General features: G+C 40.7%; 2 protein-coding genes and 1 long non-coding RNA gene across 4 annotated transcripts in view; 2 read left to right on the forward strand and 1 right to left on the reverse strand.

The window, feature by feature from the left end:
- The window catches only part of LOC146276854 (uncharacterized), a 52,341-nt gene extending 40,060 nt beyond the window's left edge, over positions 1-12,281 (forward strand). The window contains exons 5-8 of the mRNA XM_084701114.1: positions 2,722-2,812; positions 2,985-3,076; positions 10,487-10,582; positions 10,914-12,281. Coding sequence (XP_084557240.1) covers positions 2,722-2,812; positions 2,985-3,076; positions 10,487-10,582; positions 10,914-11,911 — 1,277 coding nt within the window. The 3' untranslated portion in view covers positions 11,912-12,281. The remainder of the gene's footprint in view (positions 1-2,721; positions 2,813-2,984; positions 3,077-10,486; positions 10,583-10,913) is intronic.
- A 1,570-nt stretch (positions 12,282-13,851) lies between these two features.
- Positions 13,852-22,974, forward strand: part of ttll12 (tubulin tyrosine ligase-like family, member 12) — a 40,675-nt gene continuing 31,552 nt past the window's right edge. Inside the window, exons 1-4 of one of the 2 annotated variants that reach the window (XM_084701112.1) lie at positions 13,852-14,049; positions 14,381-14,547; positions 20,576-20,774; positions 21,306-21,465. In XM_084701112.1, coding sequence (XP_084557238.1) covers positions 13,888-14,049; positions 14,381-14,547; positions 20,576-20,774; positions 21,306-21,465 — 688 coding nt within the window. In that variant the 5' untranslated portion in view covers positions 13,852-13,887. Of the gene's footprint in view, positions 14,050-14,380; positions 14,548-16,681; positions 16,729-20,575; positions 20,775-21,305; positions 21,466-22,974 lie in introns of those variants that run through there. The other variant, XM_084701113.1, reaches the window with a different exon arrangement.
- LOC146276857 (uncharacterized) lies at positions 21,314-22,549 on the reverse strand. The gene is made up of 3 exons (XR_014762418.1): positions 22,467-22,549; positions 21,882-21,981; positions 21,314-21,452 (listed from the first exon to the last, which is right to left on the reverse strand). It is a non-coding gene; the product is annotated as an uncharacterized LOC146276857 (long non-coding RNA).

The following is a 22,974-nucleotide window of genomic DNA, read 5'->3' on the forward strand; positions in this document are numbered from 1 at the left end:
GAGAGAATTGTTGCTCTTGTTGGTTAATTGTAACTAACTTCAAACTATGGTACTTGCTGTGGCATGGGCGGGGCCTGTTATGATAATTGGATTCACAAAAGTGTAACCGATTATTCTTGAAGGCTTATAAATCATAATAGAGACACGGACAGACTAGTCTGTGATTTGTGAACAACAGACATCTAGAATACTGGATATGGCACTACAAATAACAGGAGTGGAAGACCATGGGCTGGGAAACAAACTAACCTCTCACTGGACATATTATATAGTAAAATGTTTTATTGAATGCAATTGGTTGCCTTGTATCTGTTCTGGTAATTTGTCTTAAATTGAGCAGTTGCTGGATATCTAGATTTAACTTGCCATTGTATCAAGTAGGCCAAGCTACTATAAATAAAACTTGTCAACTTAGTCAATTGTAGCCTATAGTGGGCTTCTTAATAAAAGAACGTTTAACAAATCCCATTTACTTTAACAGTGGAAAGTTAAATGTAAAGTAGCACACTAGTCCTCAGTAGGTTACCGAAGGCGTTGGATGGGGGTGGGGGGGGATTGTATTGCCATGGAGACATCCTTGGTCATGACCCAGACAGAGACCTTAATCCACAGGTGTCTGTGGTAGGGGGGAAGGGAATAGACTACAAGAGTCTCACTGCAGCACTATAGTGTTATGGTAATGTAATATGTAAATGTAAATAAGGTAGCAGACATGATACACACCAGTAACCATTTGATATGTGTCAATATACCGAAAATTGCTTTAAATTTCGTTGGTGCTGCTGTATGTCCGGCTCAAAAAAACATGCAAACTGGTTGAGACCGGTGGGTCTTTTGGAGAGCGACGTGAAGTCATGTCTGTGAGATCGAGGTGTCGCAACTCTTTCTATGGTTCTGGATTTGAGTTCACAACAAAAGGAACTGTTGAGACCAAATGCATTGATACACTTCGCAAGTAAATTACCGTGTGTTTTGCCCTTTAGATCCACAGTAGTTTCCTCTACTTTGCAACATGAGCTGCCACGAGAAATTACAAGCCCACTTACTCCCTAGTCATACCTAATTGTTCACCAACGACACATCACAACTGAGAATATTTTTCACAAATGAATCTGCAAGAAAAAACAGTAACACTCAAAATTATATTAATTGGGTAATAATGAATCTAATTGGGTCTGAACATCCTTGCCCGCGGAGATTTCTACGGAGAATGAGTTTAGCAAGTTCTTCGTCAAAAGGACACGCCATGTCTGAAACATTCAGATGGAAGGTTTCGCTTTTAGAATAGGACAAACTCGGTTAGTTAAATAAAACCTTCTTGCAAGCAGGTTAGCTTCACGGAGTAGCATATTTTGCGGGAGTAGCTAAATGACTGGGAGAAACGCTGAACTGGCTCTTTTAAACCGTAAATCCAGTTTCCATCAACTCTTTTCAAAAAGCTTAACTCATAAGTAGCTACCGTTTGTCGCGAGTCTTGACTTTTATTTTGAAATGTGTGAAGAAATTAACCGGATATTCGAGACCGACGTCACACTAGGCAGCCGGAAATTGGTAAACAAAAATAGTTATCATGGCATCGGCTTCTGAAATGTGTTTCCCGAGTTCTGACAGGTTTCTCTGCCACGTTATCAGGAAGACGCGCGCAACCAGGGGGCAGAAAGCAGCATTCTGCAAGGCATATAGCTGAGCCAAAAGTAGATATGACAAGGAGTTGTTGTGCAGTAAACTGCACCAACCGCCAAAAAGATGGATGGAAAATGTTCAATATTCCGAGGAAATCAAATGCATTTGCTAAGAACAGAAGAAGATTATGGATTCAGGCCATTAAAAGGGCGGATTGGGGTCCTGGTGGTCCTAAAGGCAGCGAGAGTCTGTGCAGCGCTCACTTTGTGTCTGGTTCGTTTCTGTTCGTAAACATTAAGTAGAAAGATAATGAGGAGCCTATGTTAGAAAATTACACAGGCAGGATAACAGAATGGCGCCGACAGAGATGAGTATTGTAGAGAGGAGCTGCAGAAGGAGAGAAGTAGAGGAAGGAAGAAAGAAAAACATGATGCTGCCTTCACGTACTACTCGGAAGATCCTATTACCCACTTGTAAAATTAAGATTTAGTATGTTCAAGTGCTTTTGTTGTAGGAGATGTTAAAAAGGGCGGACGCGAAATTTGGCTGCATCATTATATTGTGAAAATCCTTTTGAGTCCATTATGCACCTTCTAGAGGAGGAAATGGATGCAACAAATGGTGTACATAGGTTACAGATTAAATTAAGTATACAAACAACTGCTAACAGTAGGTGCACTGTTAAAAATAATGACATCCCTTCCACTACCCCACCTGTCCCCTTGTCCGCCATGTTCAAAGGTCATACAACAGCAAAATTGACCCCAAAATCAAAATTCTCACAATTTTGAAGTGGGCGTTCATGTGTAACTTCCCAGTTGGAAATTCCGATAGCATGTGAAAGCATCATAAGCACAGGCTGTCCTGGACACTAACAAATGTCCTTAAATATAGTTTGTTTGGCAACCTTTTCTGATTCAAGATGAAAATCATACGGAAATCTGTCTTCAAACAGCTAATGTTAGACTATATGTATTGAGCGTTGATGCTTGTTTTTGTGCTGTTGGTGGTTATTAAGGCTGAACTCCCGGTTTGTAAAATAGCAAACCAATTTTGGTTATATAATTAGCGAAGAATCTTTTCTTTTTCTCTATTCAGGAGAACCGTCCATGGACTGTGATAATCCAGATTTTGTCCCATCCGTTTTTTCTCATAGTAGCACCCAAGACACCGCTGGAAAGGAGGCACGGTCTGTGTTGTCATGTAACCCTTTTGGCATTTGTAATATGTCTGGGTAGCTTGTTTTGCATCTAAGCAAGTTGTTTTCATTTGTTTGTCCTTATTTGAGTGATTCCTTTATCTTAATGTGTTGATTGGATAATTTGCGTGTTAATTTGACCATAATCTACTGTTTATCCTAGATATGAAAGAAAGAGAAAGTGGGATGAAGCTCTGGCCCCTGTTTGCAGCCCCACAGGCACAACTGAGGGATCTCTTCTAGAATACTCTGAAGGTATGCGTAAGATATACTTTTAATTGTGTTTTGTGTTGATTGGTGGGTGAGTTGAGGGATGGAGAAACAGACAGCAGTGGCGGCTGGTGCAAATTATTCTAGGTGGGGCTGTGAAATATTCAGTCAATTCGGTAACCATCCTAATATAATTGAACACAAATTGCATGATACGAGTTCTCTGTGAAATAGTAATTAGGCCTATGTGCTAGGCAAATGTCCACATTTGTGGACTATAAATATCATTAGAATATTGAAAACCACAGACATCTGGGCACTTGCGCCACTCTCCCTGGTATTATTAGGAAACACAACACAACTATTACTGTAAAACAAAATATTAAGGATTTATAAATGAATTTAACACAATCAATTATCTTTGATAGAACGTGTCTGTTCTTATCCACTTCGTTGTTTCTCCTCACCTCAATCCGGTGACCTTCGTTTCCGGTGACCTTCGTCCAGTTGCATAGCGATTGTCTCTGCCTAGCATGGCTAACTTGATTGTATTCTCCATGTGTGCCTTTCTGCACTTCTCAGATAAATGTTTAATGTCCTTAGCTCCTGTAATAATCTGTGCTGTATCTGTTCCGAATGTTATAAAAAGCAAGCACGGGAAGCAAAAAAAGGCATCGACATTACTGCATCCAGCTAGCCAGGCCTTTCTGTTGTCGCTTACCAATCGTGGGAGAAACCTCTGTGTATGATTTACCTCTACCCTTTTCGCTCAAAAGGATTTTGGAGAGGATATCTGATAGAATTTGAGAAATGAGAACGTCTGAAGTCCGGTCCGGAGTCATTCGTTTTCAATAACGTTAAGTAGGCCCTACAGTCGCAAAATCACTTATATACTCTAACTCTGCTTGGGGCGCCAATTCCAGCGCCCTTTACGCATCATTTTTGAGGACGCTGATTGGCTAAATATGTGTTTCTTGTTAGCGGTCAGCAATTCACTTATCGCCAACAGGTTGGTAGGCATTTCAATGGGCGCTTTTTCTAGCGCCCCAGATGTCGAGCATGAAGTAAATTTATCCCGAAACAGAATTTTAGTATATATATATATATACACAACACTTTATTGTGTATTTTTAACACAGTCATGCTTAAAATGAGTAGTTATTGTTTAGAAAATATATTACATGAAAAACTAAAATCGAAAACACTTTTCACCTGGGAGGGCGGCGCACTAGCGCCCTCTATTGACCAGCCGCCACTGACATATTTATGGAAGCTCATACAGAGCCGTAGAAAAAGAGTACCAAACGATTTGGTCTTGCCGACTTGTGATCACGTTCAAGTAGCTCGCTGTGGTTACAAAAACCCCACTGCTGTCAACTTGTTTGAATGGTTTTCAATGAAGCTGGCCAACAGAAGTTGCTTTCTCAGGCAAATGACAAATCAAACTAGCCTGGTGCTGACCAGACTCTCTTACATTTCATTTACAGAGAGTCTGGGCTCGCTCCATTGACAAGCATTGACTTCCTTGTAGGCGAGTACTCTGTTGAAGTTTAAAACTAGTATCTGCCTAGAGCCACTCTGATCTGCCATAACCAATCGCTAGCATTCGCATTAGCCAATTCCTTCACCACTACTGCAACACAGCTAGCTGCCGTAGCTGGAAAATCAAACTGTTCCCGAACCCCGTCGGGAGGAGGGCCACAACATCATGGCCACAAATGTCCGTGAAATATTTTAAAAAATGAACATATTTCCTTAACCTATTTACATTTATTTTACTAGTTCTCAGGAATATGAAGTCTGTAGAAACAAATTATCTGGAATTCTTCAGTCACCTACCTACATGTGGTTAACATACATATTTTTCATGTGAATTGCACAAAACTGAAAAGTATGTCTAAACAATGTAATTCCCTCAAGCCTACTCAATCAGAGATTAATATTTTAGCCTCAGAAATTACATATTGCATTTTATTTTTAATACAGTTATTGCCATTTCTGGTCGCACCACATGATGTGTGGTGGCACCAAATGATGGGGCAACCATGTATTGTAAAAAAACAATAGATTAGGAAGAAATAAGTTGCATGCTAAAATCTAAAACCGATTTGTAATCAAATCTAACTTTTTTCAGTGAAGGCAAACATTTCATTTTCATTTCCGCAACATACCATTTTCGTAAAAAAATTAAATGAATCACAAATTGCTTAAGAGAATAAACCATTCATGGCATTTTGTAAACATTTCATGAAAGATTCAAAGAACAACAAGGGTTGTTGGAAAGAACTACTCTGGAAATCCAGAGTTCTCACAAGAGCACAATTTGAGTTTGCTCAGCAAGTCACTCTGGCAATGAGTAATGATGCTCATTACCCATGCCCTTGGAGCCGAGCTACACCAATCATATGGGTGTATCTGATAGGCAGGCAAGAGGCAAGTTACTGCACACTCGATACAAAAAAATATATTTTTAGACAGCTACACGATTTTCGTGCTTGCATTGCTTTAATCCATTTCAAGATCAAATTATAACAGAAAGTTCAGTCAGCGTCTTTGTCCGGTGACTAATATCTAAACAAAGCAAAAGCAAACGACTCTACTCACCCTAAAAGGTTCAGCATGGTCCAGGTGTGCAAAAGATCCCAACAAACAAAGACTGGTTACATTCCCTAAAGTCCAAACTGTCTAACCATGTCGAGTAGTTCGTCCAAAACAATTTAATTTTATCCACACATAGCCAGGATGTGTACATTCTGCACGCGCCAATTCAATTTTTGCACTCTCTCACGCACTATCACTCATTGAAAGAGATGGGATTTGAATATTTACAATTGGAGAGTGTCAAGATGGCTGCTACACTCCAACCTTTCGATTGACACCTTGTTTGACCCAGTAGGAGCTTCCATGTCCTGGTGACAGCCTTCTAAAGCCAACTAGGTCTGCGCGTCCTGCCCCCCCCCCCTCCCCCGGCTAACAATGAGCTTGTTAGCCTTGTAACTAAAGAAATGCTGCAAGTGCTAATACCCAACATGACACAAGCCGTGTTCTTTGTGCGTCAATCCTTCTGAATCAGATAAAGCACTCCAATGTGTTCATGCTTCAGTTTTTGTGTTTCAGCAATACGAATGAGGGATTTAGCTGTAATATATGATAGTTCTAAGTACCACCTTTCATGAAAGATAACAACTATGAAAAATACCTTTTTAAGTATTTGACCTTGGTTACAACAGGTAATTTTGGAGTCTCCAAAAGGCCCTTTTAGAAAACGCCTGGATGTACTCTTGTCAAACGTGTCAATATGAATATATTGTGTAGTGCTGTCCCCACTCAGTCGACTAGTCGATTTTCTGGTCGATATGCTGTTGGTCGACTAAGATTTTTTTAGTCAAGCTGTCGTATGACAGTGTGAGATCTGATTCCCGCTTGTCATCATTGCTGAATTAACGAAATGTTCTACAGAAATTGTAGATTATATTATTTAAGACAAATAAAGCAACTCTAAAATATATGTAATTTAAAGTAAAGGTGTTACTATTTCCCCTTTCCTTAATCTGCGCTTTGTTTTGGTATTTTGCACACGGCACGAGCACAATTGGCTGCAGAACTACAAACTCTGCCATAACTTACTTTGTCAGTGTTATTAGTCAAAATGGCAAAGAAATCTGTGGTATGGCAGCATTTCACTAAAGTACATTTACAAAGTACCAGGAGACTAGAAAAATGTTGAATGCAAACTCTGCCAACAACGGTTTATTTTTCATAGTTGAATATGATGTAGGCTACCACCTTGAAAATGTAAGTTGGCCGAGCCCTACTTTGCTCATGCTAACGCACTGGGTTGAAAAATGAATATCCCTATTACAAGATCCAAATCGAATGACATTATCTTTTCCCGGCCAAGACGACAAAATCTTTTTCTGTTGCACCGTTCCCCACTCAGCTTCTACGTAAGTTCGCATGCTGCAAGTTCAGGCAGTGATAAGCGCGCTCTGATTATTTGCATGTTAAAGGGGCAATTGACTGCAAAACCGATTTTACCTTGTCATAGTTGATTAACAGTTCGGTGGGTAAAATGAACATACCGTGAATATCAAAGTCCATTGACACCTCTTTCCTATTCAAATCTCAAAAAGAAAACATTTGTCTGTAAAACACTAGCTTTTCAACAAAGCTACCGGTCTGACGTAGGACCGGGGACCGCCTTTTTTGGCTCTGGTCTGTATCTTTGTCACGCCCCAGAATTTACATCCAGACCAGCCCGAGGTAGCGTCTATCTCCAATACTAGTTTAGCTGCGCGCTGCTCTGTGTAGGCTACTTATAAGGAATAACAAAAAATAACATTTTGAATTATAACAAGGATATTGAAAATGGACCAAGGTCGTACATGCTGTGTTCCAGGCTGTACAGGGAAGGCTAACACTCACAGTCTTCCCAAGGAGCCAAACATTCAACAGGCATGGCTGCTGTTGTCTTATGAGAAGATCCCGGCGAAGTTCGACACTCAATCATTCATTTGCTCTGAACATTTCACCCAAGACAGTTTTGACAACCTTGGACAATTGCAAGCAGGATTTGCTAGGAAGCTGAACCTGGAAAGAGGTGCTGTTCCAACCGTATGTTCATTGCAACCGCAAGCTATAAGGACAGTATGATGTTGTGCTAACAGTTATTAGCAATGCTAACGTTTCCTGTATATAGCATACCAGGTAGAATGCTAAATAATTTTCAACACACATCAAATGACTCTAGCTAGACTAGCTGTAGTCGGCATTAGAAGGGAAGTTTCCAAAAAATAGCCAGAAAAAGAACAGCAGTCTGGCTTATTGCTAACGCCTGTTTAGATAATCTATTTGAAAGAACTGGAGAAAGGCAGGTGCTTGATACAGGATACGTTAACATTACTAGTAACTGTCACTAGTAACACCTAGACTGTAAGCATGTAGCGTTAAACAAGTCTCTTGCTAATGCAAGAGCATAGGTAGAATGTGTGATAATTTAGCCTCGTCGTCATCGTCATCTGCCGCTCTCCGGGGATCGGGTTGCGGGGGCAATGACCTAAGCAGGGAGGCCCAGGCTTCCCTCTCCCCGGCCACTTCCACCACCTCTTCCTGGGGGACCCCGAGGCGTTCCCAGGCCAGCCGAGTGACATAGTCCCTCCAGCGTGTCCTGGGTCTTCCCCGGGGCCTCTTCCCAGTGGGACGTGTCCCTCGAACACCTCACCAGGGAGGCGTCCAGGAGGCATCCTAATCAGATGCCCGAGCCACCTCAGCTGGCTCCTCTCGACGCGGAGGAGCAGCGGTTCTACTCTGAGCCTCTCCCGGATGACCGAGCTTCTCACCCTATCTCTAAGGGAGAACCCGGACACCCTGCGGAGAAAGCTCATTTTGGCCGCTTGTATTCGCGATCTCGTTCTTTCGGTCACTACCCATAGTTCGTGACCATAGGTGAGGGTAGGAACGTAGATCGACTGGTAAATAGAGAGCTTCGCCTTTCGACTCAGCTCCTTCTTCACCACGACGGACCGATGCAGAGCCCGCATCACTGCGGACGCCGCACCGATCCGCCTTTCGACCTCGCGCTCCATTCTTCCCTCACTCGTGAACAAGACCCCGAGATACTTGAACTCCTCCACTTGGTTCAGGATCTCCTCCCCGACCCGGAGATGGCACTCCACCCTTTTCCAGTCGATAACCATGGCCTCAGATTTGGAGGTGCTGATTCGCATCCCAGCCGCTTCACATTCGGTTGCGAACCGCTCCAGTGAGAGCTAATTTAGCCTCGTTTATTGGAAATGGGGCTAACTTTGATTCATGTTCCTGACTGTGTTTCATTCAAATAAATAACCTGTGTAATGTAAATCTACAATTCACAATGCATGTTTGTCCAGATCTTGGTCATGTTATTTTTCAGCATGTTATTTAGAGCTAGCTAGCTAACTGAAGCCGAGTAGAATCAGGATATGGTTTGGTTGCTAAGCTGTAGCCTAACGTTCTACCCACCCAAGTCAATCCAGTTTGTTTCAACAACAGAAATGGAAACAAGTAATGTTATCATTTCAAATGATATATAGTCAATCTGTTGAAAACAGTGTTGCGTAGACACAATAGATTTATTTGCGCGTTTTTATTTCAAGTTTCCAACTTCGGTGTTTCAGCGAGTGCTGCTGTTGGCCGTGTTGCGTTTTTGCTCCTCAGCTTCACTCGTTGAAAACCAACCAATCAGCGTGCAGCTTATCTAAATATTAATGAGCATACCATAAAAGGAGAAAAGCTAGTGTTTTTTCCCGGGAACATTTCAGAGGATTTGTCAGTGGGCATAGAACAGCAACCGGGCCATTTTCAACCCAACCAATGTTACATACCCTATTCGGAGACCTTAAGGAACAGTGTGAAATAGCCTAAAAACCCAATCAATGGCTAGCCTGGCTGCCAGCCCAACTTCTCCCCACCCACAAAAAAAAATGTTCGGGAAGTTGGGTCTGAAGGGTCTCGTATTGGGGACAACTACAGAAAACCAGAATCGGGACGGACCATTGAAATTGCCAGGGCGGGCTTTATACGATGATGGACAGATGATCAACAGGAACGTAATCAACAATGTCACGAAAGAGCCCTTGGGTTGAATTCGTTTTCAACAAACAACATATTACGTTGCTCTGATTGGTTGTAGGTCTATCCAATTGAGCGAAGAGGCATTTGTTTTACGAGTTCTGTTGAAACACGCCCCGTAGTCACAGCCCAACGGAGAGTTTTCAGACTCATATTCTGACTAGAATTATGAGAATGACAATGTCAGGCTGGTCAATTGCCCCTTTAAACAAACAATATTTTTTATTAGTAGTACATTGTAAGAGATGCTAAATACCATCAGCATTCGGTTACAACAGGACTGGTGATACGAGTCTTATTATTAGTAGGCTATTAGCGGCTGAATCTGCAATGTCCAGCAGTCATTGAGTCAGATCGTGAAAATGTTTGTACTTTTTTTTTTTGTGAAAAAAAAAAAGGCTTTCAAATTTCGATTAATCGAGTCTTGGTCGACCAAAGAAAATCTTAGTTGGGGACAGCCCGGAGTTTATAGACTATTATAATAATTCTGCAAAGTACCGGACAATTATATTACTTAATAGCTGTTTTCATTGTATTTAGCTGAACTCTTATTTGCTTTTCCTATGAACGGCCGATATGTGATGTGATATACAATTTTTGTGTAATATATTATTATTTATTTTATTTTTTTGCTAGTAGTCTCTAGTTATTGAACAAAGATGAGAACCTACAAATGCATCATCGAACGAGGTAGCTTTCTATGCTACTCTGTACAAAAAAAGACTGTATGAACATTCGATTCATTATGTTGGCAGTTACCTTACTCTACCATTCAAGAAATTCTAAAGGAATTTTGCACTTTTGCACCTTTTGACCATTTTTTTTTTCTAATTTCCACCTTACTAGAAAAGGAACAGGAGGAAGAGTTGGAACAAACTAAAATGAAGCATACTGTGGTTACCCATCCCCAAGACCATGACTATGCATGTCGCCCACCACCTGGTAAGTAGCTATCTAACTCCATACTTAGCAATAGCATTGTATCCAAGTATGTTTAAAGGCAGGATCCACTATTGCTTGCTCAACTTTGGAGGGCTCTCTGCTGGTGGCTTTGTGCAAATCAGCATGGAGGTGGGCTGGTTTTCCTTTTTGAAATATCTTCAGTTTACTTTCACTAGCCCATAGTGATTTTGCGAATCCACTAATGCCCTAGTAATTGGAGTAATAACCTCAAAAGGATTGTAATAATGACAGTCAATAATACTCGTGTATAACGAACAGTAGTTTAGCATGAGAATAACTGACTCTCCAGTTTTGTATTATTTGTCTACAGATACTATGGAGAAGGTACTGGAAAAGATTAAGGAGTTGGAGGAACGCCTCAAGAAAAACACAAGGGTCCAGACACAGTTTAGCAGGTTTTGTGTTTCAGATGAAGATTTCAAGTACTACACTAGATTTTCTTCTGAACACATTTTTAAGTTTTTTTGGAAATCAATTGAGCCCTCAGCATCAAAAGTTCTATATTGGAATAAAGCACAAAAAATGGGAATGGAGAATGTGTTCCAGGAAACACCAAGCCCTCACTGCAAGCTACCACTCATCGATGAGTTTTTTTTGTATTGTTTGCGCACTGCTGCTGGATTGAACGAGAAGGTGTTGGCTGGTATGTTTGGTTTGAATGTTTCCACTGTGAGCAGGATACTCATTACTTGGGCCAACTATTTGTATCTTGTACTTGGATCCATTCCAATCTGGATGACTCGGGATCAGGTGAGGAGAGCAATGTCTCGGAAGTTTCAGAGAAAATGTCCCAAAGTCAGAGTCATATTGGATTGCTTTGCTCTGCAATGTGAATCACCAACATCCAACATTTCACGCTCTGAGACCGATTCCACAGACAAGTCTCATTCCACATTCAAGGGGCTGATTGGTGTTTCACCAAGTGGTGAGGTGACGTTTGTTTCCACACTCTACAAAGGATCCATCTGTAACAAGGAGATGACAAGGTTGTCTGGAATACTCAATCTACTGGAGCAGGGGGATGAAGTAATGGCTGGCAAGGACTTCCTGATTGAGCATTTATTGTCCACGGTTGAAGCCAAGCAAGTTCCCCCTCAGTTCCCATTAAAAGACAAAGAGAAAACCCTTGAAATGACCCACCCTCTTTTCAAAAGAATTATTTGTAAAGTTAAAGAGTTCCATATATTTGACGGTTCCATTCCACTTTACTTAGCTGGCAGCATCAATCAGATCTGGGTAAACAGCTGTCTGCTCCTAAATTATCTAGGACCCATAGAGTTGGATGATAAACTAGCAAAATGCATATGAACCCTCTATTCTGTTAGGGGTATATGAAAGGTGTATATTCCCCATCTTTGCTGCAAGTGTTATTTTCAATGCAGTTTGTTTTCCTTGATAATGCTATTTTGTATTGCTGTTCTTTGATATCTTTGCTATTTTTTTTTTGTAGCTTCTAGTGCCCATTTCTATGCCTGCTATGTAGTTGTTGCTTGACATGTCTTAAGAATGTCATTGCTCAGGATGATCTTGTTACACTGTGGACATGATAAAAAAAAAGAGAAGAATTTGACTTATGAGGTAACCATAGCGAAACAACTCTTAAGCTCAAAGGACACCATTTGAAAATTCATAATGTCGAAAACTATTTGTAAGTATGTAATAAAATGTGCAAGGTTGAGTCTTGATGTGAAAGTATATTTTATTTATAGATGTAGATGAGAAATTGAAAAGGTAGAAAAAGTAAATAATAAAATAAATGGATAATATGAACCAGCTGGTATCGATAATTTGGATCATTAGTTTTCAATTGTGTGGTTGCTGAGACGATGCGGCGCGCAGCACTCTGCCGTTTCCCGTTTGTCAACTGCTAGGAGCAGTAGCTAGGTTACAGACCTCCAGCCATCATGAAGCAAACGTACTAGAGCTGGACCGATAAAGGATTTTTAAGGCCGATACCGATACACATATTTGGTGGTTTAAAAATCCAATATTCCGATATATCGGCCGATATTTAAAAAGAAAACTATCCAGAAACACGTAACAAACAGATTTCCCTAACACTCTGCCCGACATTGGCTGGATCAGCTGGTTGTAGGGATTGTGGCATTCTAAACACAATGGAGGTTGTAGTAACCTCTGGTGAACAAACTATGCAACACCCACAACAATGGTTAAAGGGTGTTTTGTCTGTTATTTTTGTTTTTTAAAATATTAATGTATCCGCCATTATAAATGCCAATACCGATTGGGAAGTTTGGAAAATGCTTAATATCTGTCGATAATACTGGCCCGTTTATATATTGGTCGGGCTCTAAAACATACTCAGCCAGAATTTTTAATATGTGGTGTCAGAAGGAGCTTTGATGTCGTGGTAAATACGGCTATAGCCCCCAAACAACCCCAAATACGTGATTAGTAGCCTACATTCGGGTAGTGTCTATTGGAACCAGTTGATTCAGAAGAAGCCAAATCAAAATGTTACCTGAAGGCCAACGTAGTTAACAAATACGTAACCATTTGGCTAACCTTACAGAGCTGGTTTAGCTCGCGGTGTAAATCAACGGACATTTGTGTGCAGGTCTTTTTGCTCCAGTGCGATGGAATCCCACTTCATGCGAGCCTTCAAATGTTTAATTTTTTCTCCATTTATTTTGCCGCGAATGGTAGTCTAATGTAGTGCGCACGTAGATCGCTAGCTAGGTTATCGAAAAGTCGTAGCAAATTTACTAATTAGCCGTTTCATCAATAAAATAAGAACATTTTCAGGGACTACACTGCCTATTTCTCGTCACATTTTAATTCGGATGCCGATTTACACGTACTGTTTAGCTGAAATATGAAAGTAAAAATTTACAGTTGTGAGGTTTGTCCGCCTCGCTTGACATCTTGCAATAACTTCTGGGCAATCAGAAGCGTTCTCGCTGGTCAAGTCACCATCCGATGTATCCTCGATGAAAGGGGCAGATCAAGAACATTTCCGGGTATTTTTGGCGTTCTTGGTGACTTGTGTTCTTCGGATTGGAACTGTACTTGGGCAATGAAAGATGACGTCGAACGAGTTCGCAAAAACACAAGAACGGAAAAAAAACGTGGATTCATAAACAGCCGTATTCTTTGGATAGAAACCGTACTTGGGCAATGAAATGACGTCAAACGAGTTCGCAAGAAGACAAGAACGGAAAAAAACGTGGATTGATAAACAGCCATTCTCTGTGTCTACACATATATCCGGGTACGTCACATCCGGATATTCTATCCGGCGACAGTTTGAGAACACGTGAAAGATGGAGCAGGGACTAACTGCAACAAACACACTCCTCATCAATGGAAATGAGACGGAGGATGACGAGTTTAATACCTTTTTGGCTTTGCATTCTGCTGCTCTACAGTCCTCACGAATCCCCCCGATATATTGGAAGAGTTTGTTCTACAAACTAGCAAACGAGGTCTGAATTTAAAATGTTATGCCAACATAAGGTTAGGCTAGCTAATGTCTAGTATTCAATGTCATATATTCGTTCAGCAAACAGTTAGCTCTTTGCCTGAAGATTGTTTACAGTGTACAAAATATCTGGTGTAATGGGAGTTTTATTTCTGAGATACAAGTTAGACATACCAGGTCTAGCAATTACATATTAACCAGCTATTAGCTCACTTATGGGTCTGGTGTAACTGCAGTGCCCCAGACAGCATCAAAACAAAACGAGCAGATGGGACAGTAGCCTACGGCAGACTGTCACTCCTACTGATCTGCAGTTCACTACTCTCTGGGTACAGGTGTATGACGCAGGGGAAGTATTTGGAATCATGCAAGTAAAACAGGAAGAGGAGGAGATGGATCGAGCTGAAGATCAGGAGAGGAAGAATTCAAACCCTGGACCCGTGGTCACCTGTAAAGTTGTCGTGACCAGTGAGAGTGGCCTGCAAGTCTCTGATCCTACCAGGTGGGGTTGCTACTGTCCTTAAGATCAGCTAAATCTTTTGTTAAAAAAAACAAAAACAGTGATGGAAGCTTTGATTCTTTAACTGCACTCCAACACGTTTGTAGACGTACCTTGAAGTTAACTAATGTCAAGCTAAAGGAACCCCTTAAGATTGTTTGTTGAAAGGGTTGCAACGTGAGTTCAGCGAATACTTATATTTGAGAAAGGTATACTACTTAAACATACTAGCAAAAAAAGTTTAGGTAGCCTACACTGGGAGAGAATTTGAGTAGAAAGTTAGACAAACATGAACGGTAATACCAAATTAAATTTGGTATTCAGTATACACCAGTTGTAACTCTTATTAAATCTTGTGACTATTCTTCTCTATTGGAAACAAAAGTTGAGAAATGTTCTCCCTTGGTTAAAAAGTGTTAGTGCCGGCAGAGTCGTTATGTAAATGTATGAGTGCTAATCTAATGGGATACCCCTATCATGGACACTGGACTCACAGTCTAATTGTAAAGCAAGAGCTTTGAACACGTGGCCTGTCCATCGTATTGGTGTGGTCTTGACACAACTGTGGCCTATTTGTTCCTGAGGCAATTAATTTAGAAGTATTGTCATGATTTTAGAAAAGATTACCGCTTGATAACCTATAGTAGAACATTAGTTTAGTAGCTTGTTAACTTCTGGGAGATAGCTAGCTACCTAAAATGACCAGACATCTGCAGAAAAGCCACAGGCAAAGGCCAGGGTGATAACATATAGCTAGCTATGTTTTCAGTATTGTCACAATACCAAAATTTGGACTTTGATCCTGATACCAAATGTAGTATAGCGGTACCCGATACTGAAACAATACTAATGATTTAATTGAAATTTAATAATTTGTCACTGGTTTCATCTTTTCAACTGGAACTTTCTACAATGTGTGTAAAAATGTAGGCATAAATAAAATGATTCCCCAAGTGGTAGAACCCCTGTTCCTCCTGTGCTCTATTTTAGAGACTGTTGTAAAGATTAAACTTGTTATACATTATGATAACCATGAAATAATGAATGAAACTACTTTTCGAGGTGCGCTTCTCAGGAGTAAATCCTAGTGCGTAACTGAGATGAGTAGCCTAAAATAATAACGACTTGCCAGCTTATAGGCTATAGTACAATAGTTTATTGGTGCCTGCAACAGAACATAAGGTTGTTTAAAACAACACACACAATTATATTAAAAACATAAACTAAAATATAAAAGGCCATCTGTACAAGGGGATGCTCCCGAAGAACTGGGCTGGGCGATATTGGTAAAAAATTATCAATATAGATATTTATATTTACATTCGATAACGATAATTAAAACAATGGACCACAGATCTGTAGTAGTAGCAAAATAAGTCTCTTCCTCAACCTTTTCCCTACACTCGGCATAAAGTTTAGGCAGAGCGGTGTAAGAGAAATGTTTGCGGCAAGGGAGCACCTACCTGGGGTCAAGTAACTTAAACTTTTTAAAACCTTATCAATAGCCTACCTATCAATACCTTGGCGCAAACTCTCACTTTCTGCATGTTCCAACAAGTGATTTTTAGCCTGACGTTGTCATACTCATAATTCTAGTCAGAATATGAGTCTGAGAACTCTCCGTTGGGCTGTGAGTATGGGGCGTGTTTCAACCGAACTCGTAAAACAAATGCCTCTTCGCTCAAATGGATAGACCTACAACCAATCAGAGCAACGTAATATGTTGTGTGTTGAAAACAAATTCAACCCAAGCGCTCTTTGGTGACGTGGTTGATTACTTTACTGTTCATCATCTGTCCATCATCTTATAAAGCCGGCCCTGACAATTTCATTGGTCCGAACAGCTCCTGTTTAGACATAGTTTTTCCCCAAACGAGCCACCCCAGACCCAACTTCCCGACCATTTTTTTTGTGGGCGGGGAGTGATTTTGCTTCAAGTGGTAAAAAAGGTTTCTATACTAGTTTTAGAATTGACCAATACGCTGTTATTATTGGTCCAGAGACGTTCTAAGAAGTCCGCAAAACCATAACGATTTATGGTCCTAGCAAGCGGTTGCCTTGGAGATGTTGACAACATGGCGTCTGCTCCAGATTCGTCGTGTTTGATTTGGAACTTTCCTACGTCATGTTGTATTATTCTAAAAAGACAAATATGGACTTTTCGACGGATCTACAAACACCTTTGTAAGCAGAGATTTGTTAAAACATTTGTTAACCGAGACCGTAGGTCGAGGTCAACAAGAAGTCCACATTTGCAGGTTGTCGTATTACCAGACTTGGTAGCCACCTGTTGTTTAGGCTACTACACCAATTTGCACCGAAAATTTCTCTGCTCTTTGTCGGATTTCAAAAAGCCAAACAACTTCGAAATAACTGAAGAAGACGAACCCTTTTTATCAATAATTTCTTCATTGGAAGTTGCTCCCTCGCCATGGTTATCGCTGCTGCTGTTTTCGGCAATAAGACTAATTTCCCGCGGTTAACATTAGCTACTCCACTCGAGGTGCTCAGTAGGGCTGGGCGATAAATAGATTAAAAAAAATATCGAAGTAATGACTTCCGTCGATAAAGATATCGTAACATTAATTCATTTTCAATAATATCGATAATGTCGATAGAGAATAATTAGGAACAGCAGTCCATTTAATTTCTGTGATGCAGCAGGAAGTTGCGGAGAAATGGTAGCCTACGCTCACTAAAATATACTGAGCACGTCGAGTGGAGTAGCTAATGTAACAGTCTACAACTAACAAGCAACAATCAATTTACCAAATTCAGAAAGAAAGTAGCTAAGCTAACACACACGATGGTACACATCACATACAGCTCAACCTAGCAACAGGAGATAACGTTTTGCGCACTTGCGTGGAAAGGAGGAACAGAATGGGATTAATATAATGCCAGGATTCAAAACAATTCATATCCCAAAAAAGTTTAGAAAGCTCCAAAAAATGTAATGAATCTGAAAGGTTTTATAGTCATAGCGTTCTCAGATCTGAAAGTCTGAAAAACACAGTTCGTAACTCTGAAACTTTTTAATTTAGATCCATGAAATACATTTTTATTCCATTTATTTATTTTGCCATCAGCTCAGGCTGGCAAACTGGGACATTCTGGACTAGTTCTGAAGCACATGTAATTATTTGGAATGACAACATGTTTAAAACACAGCTGAAATTGCCTTCTGAAGCTGCACAAGAGCACAGTTCTTTGTTCAGTTCAGCGACATCTGAATTATTCCGCGGGTTATTTTGGTTACATTTTTATTATGCTGCTGGTTATTTTGGGTATTTTACTGACAAGAAATAGCAAATTCACCAATCTATTCACCAATACATGTTGTCATTTTAGCAGGCACTCTTATCCAGAGCGACTTACAGTAAGTACAGGGACCGAATTCCCCCGAGGCAAGTAGGGTGAAGTGCCTTGCCCAAGGGCGCAACGTCATTTTGCACGGCCGGGAATCAAACGGCAACCTTCTGATTACTAGCCCGATTCCTTAACCACTCAGCCATCTGAATACATTTCACCTCGTGACCACATTTCACCACCTGACTACAATACACCTCAATACATTTCACCTCACAGCACCTGAACAGATGCCAGCATCAGTAGTTCGTGCTTCCTCGAGGTGTAAATACAATTGAGGTTGAAATAAAGGTTGGTGCTTTGCATCAATTATATGTCTTTTGTAAAAGATGGGGGCCAAGGTAACGCACATGTTCTTTTCTACTGCAAGGAGAACAGTGTATCCTGGTCTGTATTCTGTGAGCATCAGTCATTGGCGGAGCTGTTTGCAGTACTACCTAGCCCGGTAAATAGAACATGTAATTGGACTGTACTTCAGCTGATATCCTATTGGTCAAAACAAAATGCCCCTTCCCCCAAGGATTACGACTTGGTTTTGTCAGATCACAATGTATCACAATATATCTACGAATGTGTGGTCTTGCATAGAAATAAAGATAAACATTTTTATATTCCGTCGCATTCAAACAATCCCCTCAGTGAAGGTTGGCTAGAAAGGTGAGAGAGAGGTGCACAAAGGGCAAACTTATTCGTGGTATCTTTCTTCCAACTTCTGTTTTGACAACCCAGTCATTTGGAGCAGATAATTATCTAAATACATGCAATGCAGTTGGTTTAACAACCAGGATTGAGAGAGGCTAATGTAGAGGGAATATGAGAAGCTGACAAAGTTGAATGCTGTATTCCCTTCTTACAAAGCTATAGCCGGTCACATGACCCTGAGTCTTCAGACCTGGACGTTGTTACTGACAATGATGGCTTCCAGTAAACTTGTTATAATAGCCGGCTTTCCAAAAAATACATTTCAAGTTTATTTACGTTTTTGGGGCATATTTTCAGATTGCAGATGGAACTGTTTGAATCGCGATTCCATGAATTGTGACACTGCCAGTGACAACGTTGTTAGAATCATTTTGTTTCAAAGGGGGTTCTTTATTCATGAAATGCAATATGAGTGAATTCTTAAAAATATCACTAGAAAGAGAAAACCATAAGGGAAAGTTTAAGTCATAGGTTAGGATGATTTTTACACAGGAATGCTCAATTTCTTGGTTTTGATGCAACTGTTTCAACTATGTGAGGCTGCCACAAATTCTATAGCCATTCCCTCATGAGCAGCATGTATGCTTTTTAATCTATGCAATCTTCATAAATAATAAGTATGCATACTTATTTAAAATAAGCAAGCACATGTTACAATTTCCGCAGAAATTGTACCCTTTAGTTTTTTGGTGACCAAGCAGCAAAGCTGCGGAGCCACGTAAGTGTTTCTACCTTTTCTTATTGGTGGCCAAGTAGCAAAGCTGCGGAGCCATTTTAATGTTTCTACCTTTTCTTATTATTATTACACATCTTCTGGATGGATTCAAATCAAATTTATTTGTATAGCCCTTTTTACACGCAAGCATGTCACAGAGGGCTTCACATACGCCCATAGAACTGCCCCTCAACCAACGTAAACCCTCAAGGAAGACAAGGAAAAACTCCCAACGGGAGAAAAAATGGAAGAAACCTTGGGAGGAGCAATTCAGAGAGGGATCCCTTCCTCCAGAGACGGTTGGTAAGAGAGAGTAGCAGAACACAAGCTAAACATAGTCACACAATGTCAATGGGTTTTGAAACACCAAAATCCATTGTTCGGCTTTATAGATGTTGGATGGGACCTGGAAACTCCCTGTTGGCCGTCATTCACACCAAACTTGCTGCATGCACTCGGAACCCTGTTCTGAGGATGTCTGAACGTTACATAAACAATTAATCAATTAACTTTTATAATATTTTTGGGAATATAAAACCTCAAACAGACACCTGAGTATCTTAACAATGTCGGGTATACTTCCACAGCCTTTACTTTTTCAATGAAGTTTCAAATAAAATGATAGAAAATCACTAATCTTTGAAAATAGCTTAAGGGGCGATTGATTGCAAAACCGATTTTACCTCGTCATAATTGAAAAATGACAGTTTGGTGTGTAAAATAGACATACAGTGAACCTCAAAGTCCATTGAAACCTCTTTCCTATCACAATTTCACTCGTTGTAAACCAACCAATCTGCACGCAGCTCTGATCTATTATTCATGAGCATACCATAAAAAGAGAAAACCAAGTGTTTTTTCGCGGGAGAATATTTGAAGATTTTTCAGAGACATAGAACAGCACCCGGGCCATTTTCAGCCAAACCAATGTTACATCCCCTATTTGGAGACCTTAAGGAACAGTGTGAAATACCCCAAAAACCCAGTCAATCACCCCTTTAATCCTTGCAAATCTTAACTTTTTTCTAAATTGTGTCAAAAAATCTTAAATATACACCAAGATTATTCTAATAAAGTCTGGCCTTCTTCCACAACCTTTCAATTTTCAATAAAGTTTTAAACAAAACTAAATTGCTCATCTTGGAAAATGGCATTAAATCCACGCTAATATTAATAACTTTTTCAAAATGTCCCTTCTTAACTCACTAACATTGTATTCTGATCTATTACCCTCCCTACCTCCAGTGTGTTCTTGGTGGACCATGCATGGACGTACCGTGTGGAGCATGGCAGGCAGCAGCTAGAGCAGATTCCCGGTCTGCTGCACAGGATGGCATCCCTCATGGGGGTTCCTTTCCACGGAGAAGCTCCAGACCCCGACACTGTGGATCTGGTCATGGACTCCATGTGGAAGTACAGCCAGACCTATCAGCTGGCCCAAGGGGTATGCCCAAGGGGAACACTCAACCCTACACATACATATGCATACAGTATACATATAAATGGTAAATGGACTGCATTTCTATAGCGCGTTTTCTACCTTAGCGGCACTCAAAGCGCTTCTAAATTTTTGCCTCTCATTCACCCAATTATACTCACACATACGGCGTATGAGCTGCCGTGCAAGGCGCCGGTTTGCCCATCGGGAGCAATATTTAATGTAGCATGATTAAAAAATGTAACAACAAAAACAATTCCACTGCTATCTTTATGATTGGAATATGTTATTTTATTTGGCCTCCATTATCAATAATTACCCTGCTTCTTCCATTTCTCTTGCAATTCCTCTATTGTCCTCCTGGCTTGTTGGTCCACACACTTTCCTATCTCACCCTGCTGCCATCTTTCCTACATCCCTGACTCTCACCTGGCTCTCACCTTGTTCCTTTCCCTCTCATCCTTCCCCACCCTGCTGTAATTTCTCTTAACCCCCCCCACCCCACCCTTCTGTTCCCCATGCCTCGTCATCGGCCAGTCTGCGGAGGAGAAGGTGCCAGTATGGTACATCATGGACGAGTTTGGCTCCCAGGTGCAACACTCGGACCAGCCCAGCTGCTGCATGGCTCCCTTCTTCTACACCCAAAGCCAGCTGGCTTTCACCCTGCTCTGGCCCCTTCATGATCTGCAGGAGGGAGGTACCTGTTACACACCCTACCTTACCGTATTTGACATTGTCTGACGATTGTGTGCAGTGTGCATCTTCTCTTTCACCTAGCAACTCTTTTTTGGAACTTATACATACTGTATGTAAGGTAACACCCCCCACTCCCTTGGTTTAGCTGGCTAAAAGGTGGGTACTTAAGTTAATGCACCAAGCCTGGCCATTTGCCTTTAGGAATTGCGCCATTGTGTCTTTCCTTTTGTCAACGTCTGGACTATCACATCAGAGATCAAATCGACTCTGGTCGCCTTACTCGCAGGGACGGGGCAAGTGTGTGTACCTTTTGAATGATCGAGGTCAGAGCTCTATCATTTTGAACCGGCAGTGTAGCAAGTTAGTCAGACTTTTTGTTTACATCCCTTGTGAGACGTTTGTCCTTGTCAGGCTCACCTCAACTTCCTTTTGCAAGGGTCACGTACAGTTAAGCTCGGAGAAGCCTTTCCGCTACTCTTTCACAGGTGCGCTTCCTCAGAAGAATCTGCAGATGCAACTATACAGAAGTTTAAACTTGACATTTAAACATACATTCTTTATCCTCTTTCCACTCCCCGTTATACTAGTTTTAAGGTGTTTTTACATATAGTCATTTTCAAATGAACTAAGCTTAGTCCTCTTAATGTGAGCCAACAGAAAAGGCACTCGGTTTTTTGGCATTCATATTGTCAGTTAATTTGAAGGAGGTTTCAGTTCTACTTCTGGTCCACTTGAAGGGGCCTCAGTCCTCCTTCTGTTCACACTATCTGGTACTCAGACCTTAACTGCTTTGGATTATGAGTAGTTTTCAGTTTACTCATGTTATCACTAGTGGTAAAGTACTTTTGATGGAAAACCTTAAAATATTTGTGTGTGGTAGACAGTGTTGCAGTTTGATGTGTTCTTCTTTTCTATATCTGGAGGTGCAGTCATTTCTTATTTGGACCAAACCAAAGAGTATAGCAATGTCATCTAATCAAACTATATAATAGCATTACTTACTCTGTAGAAGTATTGTAGGTTTACCTGTAGTGTATTTTTCAAATCTTCAGAGGTAAAATAGACAGAACTGGAATGTAGCAGGGCCAGAATGTAAAGAGTTTATTATGTCTCACAAAGTCAACATCAACAAACTGGTGAGTCGGTTCCGGAACTAACTGACTTCTGCTCTCTTAAAGGCAGGGTAGGTACGTTTTGAGAAATTGCATGTTTTGTTGTTGAAAGGATTCAAACCAAAATATCCTACCCCTCCCTTCAAAGCCACTCTTCCAAAACACATGCCTGACTACTCCCGAGAAGTAGGAGGTTGACAGACAAGACAATCATTAGTGCCAGCCCAACCTTAATGATTGTTTGTGTTTATTGCAGTCCTGCGATTCCCACAACTGTCAGATTGATTTCATTTTACTGTCAAACCTGTAGATTTATTGGTTGCTATCAGGTTTTGATGTTTATTTCAGCAAATATGACAACATGCTTCTCAACAACATTCTCAATGATGGACATCTTC

This window comes from Hypomesus nipponensis, chromosome 7, assembly GCF_054491055.1.
Source record: "Hypomesus nipponensis isolate SF chromosome 7, ASM5449105v1, whole genome shotgun sequence".
NCBI classification, from domain to species: Eukaryota; Metazoa; Chordata; class Actinopteri; order Osmeriformes; family Osmeridae; genus Hypomesus; species Hypomesus nipponensis.